This window comes from Hyalella azteca, unplaced genomic scaffold, assembly GCF_000764305.2.
Source record: "Hyalella azteca isolate HAZT.00-mixed unplaced genomic scaffold, Hazt_2.0.2 contig17974, whole genome shotgun sequence".
NCBI lineage: Eukaryota > Metazoa > Arthropoda > Malacostraca > Amphipoda > Hyalellidae > Hyalella > Hyalella azteca.
The window spans coordinates 18,308-35,408 of NW_025947733.1; the positions used below are offsets into that span (position 1 = coordinate 18,308).

General features: G+C 38.9%; 2 protein-coding genes across 4 annotated transcripts; one reads left to right on the top strand and one right to left on the bottom strand.

Moving 5' to 3' along the window:
• Positions 1 to 268: 268 nt before the first annotated feature.
• LOC108666595 (translation initiation factor eIF-2B subunit epsilon) lies at positions 269 to 8,573 on the top strand. Of its 2 annotated transcripts, none has more exons than XM_018153502.2 (13): positions 269 to 417; positions 1,116 to 1,246; positions 1,604 to 1,789; positions 2,012 to 2,225; positions 2,993 to 3,234; positions 3,703 to 3,886; positions 4,673 to 4,831; positions 5,119 to 5,314; positions 5,551 to 5,778; positions 6,121 to 6,260; positions 6,587 to 6,730; positions 7,858 to 8,025; positions 8,268 to 8,573. In XM_018153502.2, the coding sequence occupies exons 1-13, from the start codon at positions 301 to 303 to the stop codon at positions 8,322 to 8,324; spliced, it is 2,166 nt and encodes a 721-aa protein (XP_018008991.1). In that variant the 5' UTR covers positions 269 to 300; the 3' UTR covers positions 8,325 to 8,573. The 2 variants fall into 2 exon arrangements, with proteins under 2 accessions (XP_018008991.1, XP_018008992.1); XM_018153503.2 differs by having other exon boundaries at positions 4,700 to 4,831.
• Positions 8,558 to 12,298, bottom strand: LOC108666596 (cyclin-D1-binding protein 1 homolog). Of its 2 annotated transcripts, XM_018153504.1 has the most exons (7): positions 12,093 to 12,298; positions 11,660 to 11,830; positions 11,135 to 11,306; positions 10,659 to 10,806; positions 9,858 to 10,019; positions 9,399 to 9,596; positions 8,558 to 8,726 (listed from the first exon to the last, which is right to left on the bottom strand). In XM_018153504.1, exons 1-7 carry the CDS (start codon positions 12,163 to 12,165, stop codon positions 8,574 to 8,576), a joined length of 1,077 nt encoding a protein of 358 aa, XP_018008993.1. In that variant the 5' UTR covers positions 12,166 to 12,298; the 3' UTR covers positions 8,558 to 8,573. The 2 variants fall into 2 exon arrangements, with proteins under 2 accessions (XP_018008993.1, XP_018008995.1); XM_018153506.2 differs by lacking the exon at positions 12,093 to 12,298 and having other exon boundaries at positions 11,135 to 11,313; positions 11,660 to 11,689.
• Between the last annotated feature and the right edge of the window lie 4,803 nt (positions 12,299 to 17,101).

Genomic DNA, 17,101 nt, shown 5'->3' on the forward strand with positions numbered 1-17,101 from the left:
AACTGGGCCTGGATAATAATGAGTGAACTACGTAAATCTAATCAAATATACACAAGAGAAGATTGTAGTCTTGAAAATTGGTCTTGAGTTCAAGCTTGGCTTTATCAATCAATCCTCAGGCCAGGGTCTAACAATAGTATAAACAACAATATAGGATATAAAACAACGTTGTGTGGATTAATGTGATTCCATTTCAAGTTAATATGTCTATTCATTTGTTGCTTGTGTTGTTCATGTAATTTATGCAACCATGAGTGAAGAATTTATTACTTTTCAGACTGATTAGAATGTACTAGTCATATGCTGACAATGTCAAATTTTAACTCAGATTTTCAAAGGAAAGAAATTTTGCAAGCTGTAATTTATGGGGATGACTTCACCCACCAGTTTGATCCTTCATCTGGGAAGGTTCATAAGGTGAGTTATGAACTATGACTATCTGCTTGTCAAAGCCAAGATTACACTGCCTACTGCATGTTTGAAATAACTTTTGAAAGCTGAATATATATATAGTACACCATATACCTATCTAGCAAATATGTATTCATATATACTCATTTCAATGAATGGAGCAATGGTTTTTTTTTTTGCTCTTAATGGGCATCTTTATACTTATTCATATTTCTATAAAATGGCTAAACAAAATTTATCTTCCTTATCTATACGTATATATCTGATTAAATTCATAATATGGTAATCTTGATATCTAATTTAGTGAAAAATTCACAAAATATCATGACGATTTTTTGCTTCAAAAACATCAATGAATGACAAATTTTCTTCTAGGTTCTTTCTAATAATTGGAGAAAGCATTTTTGGAAGCATTAAATAATTCAACACATGTTGTTATTCTGCTGGAAAATAAGGACATAGGCTCTGAAAATCCTTGGGATGATGCACTACCTAATGTCTTTAAATTAGTTCTTGAATTGTGTGTATAGTGTCCGTGGGTAATTATCTTGAATTTATTGAGCAAAATATGGTAATAGTTATTTTTTTAATAATCTTGTGGTTATGTTAGAATTAGAGAGCATCAACAGAACTAAGAAAAGCTATGGTGCTGATTCTTGAGGTTCACTCTATAACCAATTACACTCTCACTTTTATCTAACCAGCTGCTTCTGCCTTTGGTGAACACTCCATTGGTGGACTACAGCCTTGACTGGCTACATCACAATGGTGTTGAAGAGGTTATCATTTATTGCAAAGATGGACCTGCTTCTGATGAAATCAAAAGACATTGCAAGTAAGTTTATTTGTTTAACAATTCCAATCCAATCTTGATTCCCTTCCTTCAATAATTAGAAAGCAAATTTCATATAAAATATTTTTCAGTAATAGGTGATTAGGTGTTGGATACAAATGGTGTTTTGTGTTTTTTTTCCATATTAAAAGGGAAAAGCCTGCAATAAATTATCAATATTCATCCAGAGATGCAAGTTAAATCATTTTCATTAAATGATGATCATTACTGCACTTTCCTGGCATATTTCTTTGAAGGGACAATGAGGTTATCCACAAAAAAGTGGCTTCTTCTCAACCTTGTACTAGTTTAATATTATTTTGCTATGGTAATTTCATGATGTACTTTTTTATGGTGCAGATCAGTGATAGAGAGGCGCAATTGGAAAAGCATGTCTGTTCGAGTCTTTTCATCCGCTGACGTCCGATCCTTGGGAGCTGCAGTTCGAGATTTGTATGCCAAGAACATCATACTTGGAGACTTCCTTCTTCTCAAAGGAGACACTTTATCCAATTTGAATATTCGCAAGCTTATGGATGCTCACAAGTGAGTTTTTCTGACCCTGCTTCAGCAGTGCAAAAAATAAACTTGCCCATGGCCATTGGGGATGGTTGAAAATATTTTTGATGCATTCTCACTGTCAGAGTTTGTCAAGTGTTTTAATTAGATTTGCATATATATGTATAACTTACATCAATATCATAATTCATTTATAAATGGTGAACAGTGCATTTCAAATGTTGTAAAATTGAGTTTTTTTTTCTGCAGAGCACACAAAACATTAGACAACAAGGCTGTAATGACCTGTATCTTCATGCCTGCTGAACGGCCATGGAACCAGAGCTCATCTGAGACTATAAGATGCAGCACAACAGCTCCTCAGAGCTTCAGCTCACTCAGAGTATCCACAGTCGCCACTCTGGACGGAAAAATTCTTGCCTATCAACGACATCGGCGAGGCACTGGCCTCTCCTTCCCATCTGTGAGTGCTCTGAAACATTTCTTCATAATTATTCTAGTTGAAATCAAAATTAATTCCCAAAAACTGAAAACAAACCATATTACCACGCTTTTCTTAGCTCGCTTTCGTGTCTGTCTGTGATGATCAAATCTTGCAATCGATATTTCACCAACTTTCCCGCTAGCTAGCGCTCTGAAACTCTTAGGGAAGCTCAGCTACCGATAACAATACAATAATCAATGATTTGTTGCACGTTTCCAGGCGTATATATTACCGAACCTTTCTTTATTACAGCCACGCACCCAGATAAATACGGGAACAACAATGTATCCCCTCGAATACAATTTTCTACAGAACTTTGAAAAGAATTTTCTTTTGTGCATATGCGTGGCCATATTGCTGATATAATTCGAAATAGTGGTTGAATTCAAAATTGAAATTAAGGCATGCCTAAATGAAGATGCGCCCCACGTTTTTCGTTTTAGATGTAAAATATTTTAACTGAAATACAAAAGACCAAGAGAATGAAAGCAAACAGAGATCAGCAGCTGCCGAAAAATTATTTTCTACTTTTGAGTCCACATGAAAAACGTGGTCTTTAAAAATTTTTTTTATACATTTTATTTTAATACTAAAAACCTGCACCAACAGTGACTCGGTTGATATTAACTGATGATGAACTGATATTTAGGGTATGGTGAATCGTTCATCATACTGATGTTACGCTTGTGAACTGATATTACAGTATGGCTATTTGATGTTTGCTAGTGAGTGTGTCGGTATTACAGTACTTGGCGTTCGAGTTGCCGCGCGCCCTGGTGTCTGCACAACTCGGGGACCCTTGCATGAGCGTGTGCAGCGTTGAGTTGCTTGGTCTCTTCGCTGACAACTTTGACTGCATGACGAGTGACAGCCTCGTCAAAGGGCTGCTGCAGCCTGACGACCTCAACGATTGCGCCGTGTATCAGCACATTCCCAAGCACGGTTATGCTGCCAACATCACAACTTTTAAGGACTATGAGAAAGTCAGGTTTGTAGATGGTAAAATCTTCAGCTAAATGCCAACAGCACCAACGCATCTTCTCACGTGAAGAGAGATTGTCAGAACTTTAGCTTTGATTGGAGATGTATTGGTAGGTTATGTAGGAATATCAAGATAAGTGGATTACTTCATCATATTGCTAGCTGCTTTGTGAAATTTCATTTGTATATCATCACAGGAATTGAAAAGCCGCAGTCCTCAACATTCATCATTCAAAAAGCAAGACCTCGTTCAATGGTGAATGTTGTGATCTCAGTACATAATTGCAAGGCTTTTGCTTTGCTTTGAATATCGCATATTTCAGACGCGATGCCACCTCTGAGGGCCTGTTTTTGTGTATTGTTATTCACTGCGTTTGGCTAAGACTAATATTCAGTTTCCATGCGCACGCTTGGCGTATCATTTTACAATCTTTTGACGCTACATAACGGCTTACCGAGTGCCTGTTTTGCACAGTCTCGACATGCTGCGGCGAGTCTTCACTCCGCTGGTGCCGGAAACTTCATGCACGAGCGGCAGACGAAGGTACGCTCACGACGGCCTACGCCAGCACTACTGGGCGCCCAGCAGCTCCCTCGGGTACCAAGCCTACCACGAGCCCCACAGCTACAGGCTGCAGAGCGCGCACATTGGCGTGCAGGTGAGGACAATACGAACATAGGAGTTTTGTCTACCGTTGCAACATTGAATATTATGTGTGGCTGTTGGAATTTGTTATTCTATTGTTTCTAATTTTACAATGCAAATGTTAGAGATTCCAAGTAGAGCTTAATTCTTATCTTTCCTCCTTGTTAGTCTATAAAGCCAAAAGTTATTAATTACATTTCATATCACATTGTCTTAGATTTTATATATATATAAATTCCTGTATTTCCTGAATAATATGCTTCAAATTTACTCCCCAAAGAAGAAAGTTATTCGATCAAGTGTCTCAAACAATACAAATTCATTTACATCTTTCTACTACAAGTTTGTTGACGGTTATTAGTGACCTATTGCAGAGTCTCGCTATTTGTCACGCCCGGTAATTAGCAACTTTTTTGCATGCTATTTCAGACGGAGAATTATTTTCTCAGGCCATTGGAGTTTGTTCCTTGCTTCTTATATCTTTCGATTGAGTGTCCATTGAGGAAAGCTCTCACCGCGTTCATTACACGAGGCTTCTCTGTTTCTCGGAATCTTTTTAGCGCATTTTCTCATTTATGGAAAAAAGCACTATTGTGCTCGCCATGTCCGTCTGTCTGTATGTCCGTCCGTCGGTCCGTGACCTCAAGTTTTCGTCGACGAGAAAATGCGCTGTCTGTCATTCACTGCAGTGAGTACTGAGTTATATTTTTTTCTCAAGGATCTACAATGGTTTTAATGCTTGCTCTATAATTTCAATACAAATAATTCAAGTGTTATTCAACTATTAGTATCATTTCAGCTGCTTTTACGGCGGCCTGTGCCCCAGGTGGTGCTTGGCGAAGGCGTGCAACTGTCGCCCAAAGCACGCGTGCGCTCGTCGGTGCTTGGCAATCACTGCATCGTTGCTGAGGACGCGTCTCTGGACTGCGCCTTCTTGGGCGACCACTGCAACATTGGGGTGAGTCATGCCCGTCTACATCACGGCATTATGTTAATATACATGTCTTTCAATATATAATATGAACAAATTAATTATTGTTGGTTCTTGATAGATTGGTTATTGGGTATAGGTATTTTGATAATGTAGGGCAAATTTCCTGGGTGATTATGATATTGATGTGCTGACATAAATATGCAAGTCTGCTTCAATATACAATATTAATAGAAGATTTGTGTTGGTGTCCAATAGACTTGATACTATGTAGATTTTTCCATATGATATTGATGCTCTGATGTGTGTTGCAGGCGGGGTGCGTGCTGACTCGGTGTTTCCTGGGCGCCAACGTGACCTTGAAGCCCAACACTGTCCTGGCGCCTGGCTGCGTCGTCGCCACCGACGTGACGCTCGGCCCTGACGTGCGCTTGGAGTGCGGCTCGCTGGTCACCTCGGCGGCAGCCTGGCAGCAGGTCGATGAGTTTGAACGAGACGATACTCAAGTGGGTGAGTTGCTGAATGTACAGCGTCTGACTTCATTAATATGAAGGCAAGACGTAAATAGACGTATGTTGCAAACTACATATGCGACGTGAATGAATCATGTCGCTGATAACAAATTTGATGCGTAGTTATTTTTGTTGATGCTAAAAATTGGCTATGTAAAATTATTTCTGTACATTATTAATGTGTATCAATCAATGGGCTGCACTTACATCTCTAAATGTGTGGCCGCTAAACAGAGCGTGTTTCTGAAAATGGCTTGCGGCTGCTGCGGCCTGAAGGCGAAAGGGATGAAGGGCTGAAGCTTGACGCTGATGGTCAGCACCTGCCCATTTGGGGCCTTCGTGATGACGACTTCCTTGTCGTCGAGGAGGCCGACGACAGCACCACTGACGGGGACGAGCTCGACGGCCCAGCGCTCGACGACAACGGAGACGTGCTGGACGAGGACGAGCAGAAAGAACTGGGTGAGCCAAGTGACGATGCCGCAATCGCTGAAATGTCAGCCGGCAGTTCGTGTCAGGAGTTTATGTTGCAGCTCTACTTTATTTTACTGCATGTTAAGTTGGAAAGCTCGGTAGCATAACAAAGTCAGCCTTACAAAATCAAATTTGTATGCACAATTCAATACTTCAGGTTCCCATTACATTAAAGTCTCTTCCTAATAAATCATTCTATGGATTCAGCACATTCTATGGATTCAGCACTACGATGAACGATTCTGAGTCGATAAAAATTATTTGTCGGTTACCGGTACATTTGAAGAATTCAGAAATGATATGAATTCCTAATTGTGTTCTGATGTGCAGAGTTTGACTGCGAGGTCCTGGACAGCCTGTGTAACGGCGTCAAGAGCAAGACTGAGGCTGGCAAAGTCGTCTTGGAAATCAACGCGTCGCGTTACGCGTATAACATTCCTCTAGAGAACATGCAACGCATCGTATTCAAGGTGATATATATCGCCTCTCGTCAAATCCTGAATTTTCTATGTTGAAGCTCAATTGTTCAATTTTAAAAGCTTCGCTTCATATCTAAACATCACCAATATGAAAATCAACAATTCACACTATTATTGGTGGGTAATCAACCAAGTAAAGTTTCAGTTATGAGTGTAAAACCATGTAAACTATTACACTGGTTTGAAGTTTGTTATACTGACATTTCAATTCGTTGACTACTAACGTTGGTGCACGTGTTATCACAGATAACGTGATGGTGAATTACATGAATTGATAGTTTGAATACTTGTATTTGACATTGGTATTTGTCCCACAGAACGTTTTGTTGTGTCATGAGCGTATCGAGGGCAGAGACGACACGTGGCCTGCGTGGCCCAACTGCAAGCGAGGCCTGGCCCTCTACCAGCCTGTCCTCGAGCGCTACTTCAAGTCCGCGTCCGACTACCTCAACACTATTGAGGTGAGCCAGTCTTCCGTCCTGTAATGGTATCAGCTCCTTATCATGACTTCTGAATGACTTTTTCTATCTAACGTTGCCTCCACGCCATTGAGGTGAACCACAGTCTTCCGCCCAGTGCAGTGATGGTACCATCTTCTGCTGGTACCTTTACCATAAGGAGTTCTGCATGACTGTTGCCAAATTGAAATGTATTTAAGTGACCATGGCCATAATGTTGCGTTGCCTTCCAGTCACTTTCACATTCAATGTATAGTTGATAATAATTTTAATTATTCTCTGCTGTATAGATCTACTGTCTTGAATGAATGAAGACTCAAGTTGATATTTTTCATCTGAATTTTTGTTGAAATTAAAGTCTGACCTTACCTTTCATGGCCAATAGTTGGAAAAAATAGCCCTTTTGAGCGTGGATTTGTGGTAAGATTTATTGCATAAGATTTTTCACATAGTTTCCAAATTATTGGGCTCATGGCATGTGCGTTTCCTTTCATTCTTGCTCAAATTATAAGTCAAATCGTTATATTAGTGCTTGAAATGAATTTTTGTTACCTTTCATTCCTGGTCGAATTACAAGTCAAATCGATATATTTGTGCTTCAAATGAATTTTCATTTGTTTACCGAAATTTTTGGGTTTATTTTTACAGTAGCACGTAGTACGTTCGAGTCCGATGAATTTCTATATAAATGTTATTATGTTAAAAAATCTAATTAATGGCTTAATATCGTCATGCTGAGTTAGTCTTTTTGGCTTTATATTGCGCTGGTGAAAGGAAGAACACCAATGAAGCATTAGAAACAAATTTTCTATAGAAGAAATGGCCTCAATTAAAAGCAAGGAATAAAATTGTAATTATTCTAATTAATTAACCTCTAATCTTTGTGCTCTCAAGTGTAGCATTGCAAATCGCAGCTCCGATTCTCCGTTGTTGACGAATTGATGTATTTTTAGTGCATTTTTTCATTTATGGAAAAAATGCACTATAGTGCTCGCCATGTCCGTCTGTCTGTCTGTCCGTCCGTGACCTCAAGTTTTCGTCGACGATAAAACGCGCTCTGTCGCTCACTGCAGTGAGTACTGAGTTACATTTTTTTGTGAAGGCACAGCAGCAATAATTGTTGTGTACAGTCGCTCGTGGAGGCGGACGAGCGCGTGCTGTCGTGCGCCGTGAAGCTGCTCTTCGAACTCACGCAGCAGCTCGAGGTGCTGGATGACGGGGAGCTGCTTGCCTGGTTTGAGGCCGGCGGCAAGACGCCAACATCTCCCTCAACTGCCTTCTGCTCCTTCAAGGAAAAGGCATGTCTTCTTTGCATGCGCTTCTAGAATTATTCCCCATTTGAAAATAGTCTCAACTTTGAGGAGATATTATTAGTGATCATAATAGATAGATTCTTCTAATTTAGTAAGAAATGTCTGGAATGGCTTGTCGTTAAGGAACAGTAAGTTGGTTACGAGTATTGAATACACAGTGATGAAATGAAGAGTTTGTGGCAGGGCAATACCTTGATAACTCTAATGTATGCGTTCCATTTGTTCAGGTTGCTGGGTTCCTTACTTGGCTCCAGACAGCAGAAGAAGAATCTGAAGAAGACTAGAATGTCTCGACATCATGTCATATTTAATTCATTGTTCTTTCTTCACTATTCTTTCCAAGCATGTTTCAGCTTTATAGCTGCTGCCACGTATCAGCTCAGTCAGTCGTCTTCACTGTCGAGAACGTTGTATGGAAATTTGTCAAGTCTGATATTTAAAAGATCTTATTCACAAGATGCGTGCGCCGAATATTGATATTAGGAACGCAAAGTTTTCATGAAATGAGACACATAACGAAATAAATCGTTTCATTATCCATGAGCTGCCGTTGTATCGACTTTTCGCCTGGTGTGTGCCAGTGCTGTGCTCAGGAACTGTAGGGACTGGAGATGCTCTTCAGTAGCCAGCTGACGACGAAGTAGCACCGAGAGCGCCGCCTCGCACACGTCCATCACCAGGTGACTCTGGTGGAGACAAGCGTTGCGTTAGACGGTACTATAGAACCCACGCCATTAGTTCCACTCAGGCCTAATAATTGAATAGCACAATTCAACTAAGGTTAAAAAATTTATTTCGGTGAAATGCAAAAGAATTACAGGAAATGTACTCCAATATTTAATACATCTACCAAGACCTCGCGTGATGGTGCGAGGAAGAATGTATGCATATAATAAAAAACATAGAGAAATGTGTTCAAAGAACATGCTCGGGAGAATGACTTTTTTTTTATATTTAGCAAAGTTTACCTGTAATTGGAATTCATACGCGTGACTATAGCGATCAAAGGCGATACTTAATGGAGGCAAAGGGAGATAAACGATTCATTACCAAAATTTTTGAATGCTAATTTTTCTTAACGCAGTTGTACAGATCTTTCTGCAACTGGTGCAACAACTCTATGGAAGCCGAAAATCTCACATCGTGCCGTATTAATACATTGCATTTTAATCGAGGATCAAAGCCAAAGTTGTAGCGATACGTGATAAAGAATACATTTAGGTTGAGAAGCGTCTTTCCAACCCTGTGAGATTAGTTGGCAACTTGATATATGTTCAAGTTTATTGTAAGCTGAGTGCAATATATTCCGTATTACAGGTTACCACCGAAAATTTAACAGAATTGGCCTCAGTACACACATTCTTGACGAGAACGTCCCAGTTGACAGGAGGATACATAGATAGCACGAGATCATCTAGCAGCTCTGGCAGACTCTTGGTGCTCTGACGGAGGTCATCAGTGGTTGCCCAGAGCTGCCGATTGTTGTCACTGAACACGTCTGGATTCGTCTCTTTAGTGCGGCTATCCAAGACCTCTAAGCACCGCTTGTAAAGTAACTGAAAATAGAAGTTTCATGTTAAGTCAGTAGCCACTTGAAAATTTCATCACCATATACTTACTACCATTATAACTTCAATAGTTTCTGTCCAACTTAATGAGAAGTAGTCACTAAAAAACATGAATTGCGTAAATATGAGCTGGAAAAAGTTGATTTTCATTCATCACTTAAGATACAAAAAGACAGAACTATCTCCAGAAAATCAAGTCTTTCAAAAATGAAACCTTCCCGTATTTATTATTATCAGTTTTTTACTCACTTTAACAGCTTTGGCAACTTTGACAAAACAGTCCAGCTTAAGTTTATCTTCAGGAGACCAGCCAATTGCTTCCGAGTCTGATTCTTCTGTGTCTGAATCTTCATCAGCGTCCATTCTGGGCATCTTAAGTACATTCCAACCTTTGCCATCACCTTCGAGCGACTTGTACACACAAGACAAAGATTGATATAATCATTGTTTTTTCATTTAGTAAATTAGAAAGGGTACACACACCTCCCACAATGAAAGGAGCATCGGGAAGAACATTAGTAAGAAGACATACAATTGGAAGTGGGGTGCCTGCATTGTAGAACCATGCAACTCAAAAAATACGACATAGGTATTAGTCTATGTATCAAGGTAGGTTCAGAGACTAGACGCTAAGTTACTTTTTTTTTTTGGGGGGGGGGGGGAAGCAATAGGTAGCTGTCTGCATTGTGTAAGGAGCATTATTAAAGAATTACCAATTACTGGTATGTAAGGTCATATATAAATAAGATGGCAACATACAAAAGGAAGAGTTCAGCAACCAACCCAGAGTCTTGACTAAACAAATTTTAGATTCAATTATGAAATTTATTTATTTTAGACTTTTCAGTGAGCAGCACATGATGAGCTCATTTTTTCCAATTATTAAATGACGAAATAAAAGTTTTTCCCCAAAGATACATATAAATTCCAAGTACAGTTCCTAATTTCAACTGAGAAAAATTAAAAAAAAATTGTTTCTCACTGACATTCAGAATGTAGGATGGCTTTACAACTGAACCCTAACTAAGGAAAACTGTTTCTTTACTTTACCTCAGTAATCTCCCTGTAGGCATCATCAACAACATCCAATTCCAGCCTCAGTGCTCGGAGAACAGCGTGTACATTGTTGCAAGGCAGTGACTGTATGGCTTTGCACTCCCCCCATGTTTGACCTGTCAACTGAGTGTAGGCTGTCTCTCTGCAGAAAAATTCAATGATAAATGATTGTTTATTATTGCTAAATCTAAAATTTCAATCAAACTAAAAATGCTTACTATTACATCATTCATTACTATTACATCACTCATTACAAATATCAAGATGAAAAAATTTGACCATTGTTGGGTATTCAAATATTCATTTAATGAGCAACAAAATCCTACATGATTTAAGAAACAATCGGTACCATATATAAATACACCTGAAATTAAATTTTATTTTTCTACATTTCTATGTAAAAAATTGGATTTTAACAAGCTTATAAACAATGGGTATATTATAGAATTAACATTTAAATAGAAACTCACAAAGCAGGAGTGTTGTGATCTTCAGCAAGCTGGAGCAACCTTGACAGTGATTGCAGGAGAGCAATACTCGCAGTTGTGACGCACTTTTTGAGCTCTCGACCACATGCGAGAGGAAGAAATCTCACAAGCATCAAAATTTGCTTGGTAGACTCATCCAGGGGCATCAACAAAGCTAAAAACTAAATGAATTAGTACAAATTAACAGTTCTGGTTAATATTGTTTAGAAACAAAGTGATAATTTGAAATCATGAGTAGAAAGTTAAAATTTTTGAGATGCAAATAGCAGGGTTACATAATTTTGAGAAAGCTTTTAAAAAGTTTAATTATGGTTTATTAATTTTATGGAACCACAAAACAGCACCAAATTTATTTTGCAGAGATCAAGTTGATCAACTTGTCAACTTGCTACTGGCATGAAAAATTATCCAGTTAGAATACCATAACTTCACAATTTGATATAAATCTACAATCACCAAGGTATAATAATATATTTCTATGAACGTCATGCTTAATTGCTTACTAACCACTTAATTCTTGAGGTTGCGGCATTGGAGGTTTCATGAAACTTAGGCAAACTTTTGTGCAATGACAAGATACTCGTTGAGAAATTTCAGAGAAGTCTTGCCAATAAGAGCTGAGGGAAAAGTTGCTATCAACCGCTGCATTCAGAAGATCTTGAGAAGTGGAACTGCATCCTGTGCATGCAAAATTACAAAAAAGGCAACTAAAAAGTTGCAACACAAGACTGAAATATTTCAGAAAATAAAAGATATCAAAATAGTCAAACATCATTTATGTTTGTGATGGCTAAAATCATGATTTGGCAGAAATTTGGGGTTTTTACTGCTTGATTTGCAAATATGTCTCTGAAAGTTGAATATTTCAAAATTACTATATTCTACCAATACTATTCATCTACTCATTCTAATCATTACAAAATTGAACGTTTGAACCCACCTTCACTTAGCACTGCAATAGTACTAGAAAGGTTCTCCAAAATCATTTGGATAGTACAACTTTCACTTGCCATTCTCAAAATTTGAAACAGAATTTCAAGTTGTTTCTGTCAGTAATAACTTGAAGTCTTGTAGATGACTAAATGAATTGTGAAGAAAAAGCCACAAATTGATGCTGCGTATAAGTGTTGAGAGCTTAAAACATCTGGTATCTGCAAGAATTTGAAAGGTAGATACCGTCAAATGGGGTAATAAGGGACAACTTTTTGTTGTTAACTTCTTACCATGAAACATTTCATAAACAAGTTTGGGCTCATTTTAAAGACCTTTGTGAGGGCTATCATATGACATCTCCAAAAAAATTCCATATGCTATTTGTCAGGTGCCAGACGCATAATAAAAGCAATCCAAATTACCCCTGGGAACGGGGTTCCATGATATTTGAAATAAAACATAATTTTAAAACATTTGAAGCATGCAAAGCATACTCATGATCATCACCATCACTGACGGTGATGATCTAGGGGGCTTTTTAAAATCATCATCATCTACAAATTAATTCATCATCAATAAAAATTTAATTTTAGGGGGGTTTTAAATGACCAATGGAATGGCCATTGCTTAGCCAATCACAGTCTGGATAACATGACATCATGATCCCATAACCAGTCACAACCTGGATAGCTAGCATATCATGATCCTGTCAACCAATCCCAGTGTAGAAAGTATTGTATTGACAAAGATAATAAACACAAGCACACAATAACTTTTCAACAAAGAGAGACACAGTTAATGCAGAATACAATACAACAGGAATCAGAGACAATAATAGCTAACCAAAATTTTAGTTATGCCTACTAGAATATGAAAAATTAAGCTGGCTTGCAGGCCTTCTCCTACCCATTACCTCTTCTCATGGAGAGAAGAGGAGGGGGGAGGGGCAAGCCGGGTTCTTAAACTTAACTTAAAGTCTCACACTTAGCTCAGCCAGTTTACCGGTAGTTGGTAATCGCGGTATACAGTCTTTACAGAGAAGTGTGATTAAGAATGAAAAAAATATTTATGGAAATATTAGTATTCATGTTAGTCACAAATAAACTTTGTTACGTAAATTTCAGAGCAAAATCAATTGATGTTTACTGCATGAACGGGTACAGAGCACAATCGTAAAGTGTTTACCGTGTGAACTTCTTCTTTTTGGGATGTCCACGCAGGGTAGACTTAAAGCCACAGGACAACTGCAAGGATGACCATTGGGCCTGAAAGCTTGTGTAGTTTTGGACCTCTTGGCATGGAGGTCAGACCACTTATTTTTGCTTATAAAAGTCGGTGGACACAATGGCTGAGCGGGACAGCAAGCGCAAGAAAAGTAGCACAGGGCATTAAAAATATCAAAAAGCAAAGGCCCTTTCTTATCAGAATTCAGCACAGCATTTGGCCACAAAATTAGGTTGACTAATATAGTTATGATAACTTAGATCATACACCCATCATACTTCTTAAGTTTTTAGGTCATACACCTACAGTTCATTTAGCCTACCTAACATCGAAAAAAAGTGTATACAGTCACAAATTGAAAAAGTACACATGACATAAGGAAATATCAGAAGACAAGGGCCGTTGCTCATCAGAACTCAGCACAGCTTTTGACCACATAATTGGGGGGACTAGTAAAAGTATGATAACTTAGGTCATACACACGTAAAAATATGCATACACATACATACATATAAGCTGCATTTCTCATTTGGCATGCCTATCTAAAGTTCATTTAGCCTACCTGACTTCAAAATGTATACAGTCAAAAGTTGAAAGATTTTTCTTTGCACATCATCATTATTACCTCCCCCCAAAAGTGTTAATATCTGATTGGTCTGCGCTGGTGTTGCCGAGTGGTTGTGACGTCACGCTAGTTTGGTCGTGAGATGGCTTTGTGCTGCGCTCTGATTGGTTCGGGGAACGCCGGTAGCCTACGTGGCGTGGGCTGGCTGTAACGTGACGCAAGTTGGTGGCAATGCAGTTGGGGACAGCAGTCTAGCGTGAACCATGATAGGGTGAGCATCTTGCGAGCGTGTGCTATTAACAATTGGTAGCAGAGCGTGCAAAATGGCTTCAGCGAGAGCCATTACTACTAAAGTTCCTCCTGTGTTTAAAGAAGATAATGATTATGATCAGTGGAAAAAGGATGTGGAGCTGTGGACTATTTTGACGAATTTAGACAAGAGTAAACACGCCATTGCTGTTCATTTGTCATTGACCGGCAGAGCCCAGAATGCTTCATCGGAGCTTTCAGTGAATGAAATTAAAGGAGAAGATGGTATGAAAAAGTTGTTGGATAAATTAGACCGTGTATTTGAGCAAGATGAAAATTGGAAATGCTTTAACACTTACTTGGCCTTTGAAAACTACCGCCATTCTAAAGAGTGTTCCATAGACGAATACTCAAGTGAATTTGATCTACGGCATCACAAACTTAAAGAATGTAAGGTTGTACTACCCGATGCAGTAATTGCATGTAGGCTGCTCAAGAGTTGTGGTCTGAGTGATGTAAATTTCCAGCTTGCACTGTCTACTACACCAAAGATGACCTTTGAAGACATGCGAGCAACATTGAAGAAACTCTTCGCCGAAAGTGGCCATTTATTGACAGGTGAAGCTGCAGGTTCTTCTGAAATCGTGAAAGTCGAGCCTGTTCTTGAAAATGAAGCTCTGTATGGCGGCAGTAGTCGCACACGTGGTCGGTCAAGGAGGTATGGTATGCGGCCTACATACCGAGGTGCTGCTAGTTACCGCCAAGACTCGTCAGTTCCTACACGAAGTAACAGTTCTACCAGCAGTAGAAATAATCCGCTTAATCCTGACGGATCAGTTTCAGTTTGTGCCATTTGTTCCTCTCGAATGCATTGGGCCAAAGACTGTCCTCATGCTTTTGAGCGTCAAACTTCTTCAGTGCTCTATGGTAATGATTGCGACCAGCCCTACTACGACGAACACGACGAAGAAGTAGAGATTACTCTAATGGCCGCTGGTGATGCATCGGATGTGAAAATGGACAGTCTCTTAGGTGAAACTATTGGAAAAGTTCTTTTGAACTCGGGTTGCTCGAAGACTGTGTCAAGTGAACAGTGGTTACGGTGCTATATGGAAACTCTTACAGATCCTGAACAAAAATCAATCAGAACCGAGACTAGTACTTCAGTTTATTGCTTTGGGGACGGTCAACGCAAGAAGGCCACACGATGCGTCACACTCCCATGTGTGTTGGCCGGCAAGGCTGTGAAAGTGAAGACTGATGTTGTCGATTCTAACATTCCTCTGCTGCTGAGTAGGTCATCCATGAAGAGAGCTGGAATGGTTATTAATTTGAATGACGACACCGCGTCAATTATCATTATCAATGTTTTTGATAAACATGTGAAACTTGGTTCTACCACTATGGGTCACTACACTCTACCCATCTGCTCTCCTCCTTCGCAGACACGCATTGAGTGCATTTTATTGAACGACGTTGACTCGCATGATAAAAGTAACATTGCTTTGAAGCTACATAGGCAATTTGCGCACCCATCAGCTGAAAAATTGAAGAGGTTGCTGATTGACGCGGAACAGGGAGACCCTGCACTCTTGAAGTGCGTCGACAATGTGACTCAGAACTGTGAAACTTGTATTAAATACAAGAAACAGCGTCCTAGACCTGTTGTTGCCCTGTCCATGGCAAAGACCTTCAATGAAACGGTAGCTATGGATTTGAAGGTGTGGAAAATTGGTACATATTTCTTGGTGCTCGTGGACTTAGCTACACGTTTTTGTCGAGCTATATTGATCCATGACAAGAAGGCTGAAACAATCATCAAATGCCTTTTTACTGACTGGATTTCCTTATTTGGTGCCCCAAAGCAATTTCTATCCGACAATGGAGGAGAATTCAACAATGATGAGATGCGTGGAGTTGCCGATAGTTTCGCCATAAAGNTTCAACCATCAACTAACGCATGGAACTAAAACAAAGCTTAATATAAAGGAAAAACTAGAGAGGTGACAGAATTACCCACGATGATGGAATATACCACGTTTCCCCTAGTCACAAGCCAAAACCGTCAATCTGTCTAGCTATAAAAGTAATAAAACTTGCCAGTTACCAGCAAATATGAAAAACAAGTTAGGAACTGCTAATTCTAGAAGAGATTTGAAAAATTTATGGCTTAAACCAAACACAAGATCATGAATATTTTTTAACAGAGAATTGAGACAAATTTCAATTGTTTTGTGAAGGGGTACGGGTCATAGTGGCAAAGCAGAGAGTTTTTTAGACTCTCCCTCAAGTTCACTTTCGAGTCCTATAAGTAGACCAATAAAGTATCCTGGATACTAGCATTATCATACATAAGAAATTGGTTTAAATCTTGAGTAAATGAGGTAATTAAAAATGAACTGATTCTAAAAATGCTCTGGTTTGCCACTATGGTACGGGTAGCAAACATTGGTTACCATTTACCAATGTAGGTACCCCTTCACAAAACAATTGAAATTTTTTTCATTTGACGTAGAAAATTTGTTTACCAATGATTGGTAGGCCTAAATAAATTTTCTACGTCAAATGAGGGTTATGAGGCCATAGTTAAACCTGAACATCAGTAAAATGTTTCAAGCAATCCACAAACATAGGTAAGAATTATCACAACAGTACCTATACTGATTCTAGTCATAAGAGTTTAAAACCGGTACCAGAAAATCAGAAATTTAACAAGTTTAAAACTAAGAGTTAGGCCTAGGCGGGCTAGGCCTAGCTATTATATCATTTATATGCAGCAAAATTGGTCAAAATTGAAACTTAGAAGCAAAATCAGACTGGTGAATTTTAGGTAGGGTAAGCCATGGTGACAAACCAGAGATTTATTAGAATCAGTTCATTTTTAATCTTGTCATTTACAAAAGATTTAAACCAATTTCTTATGTATGATAATGCTGGTATCCATGATACTTTGCTTGTCTACTTATAGGACTCAAGAA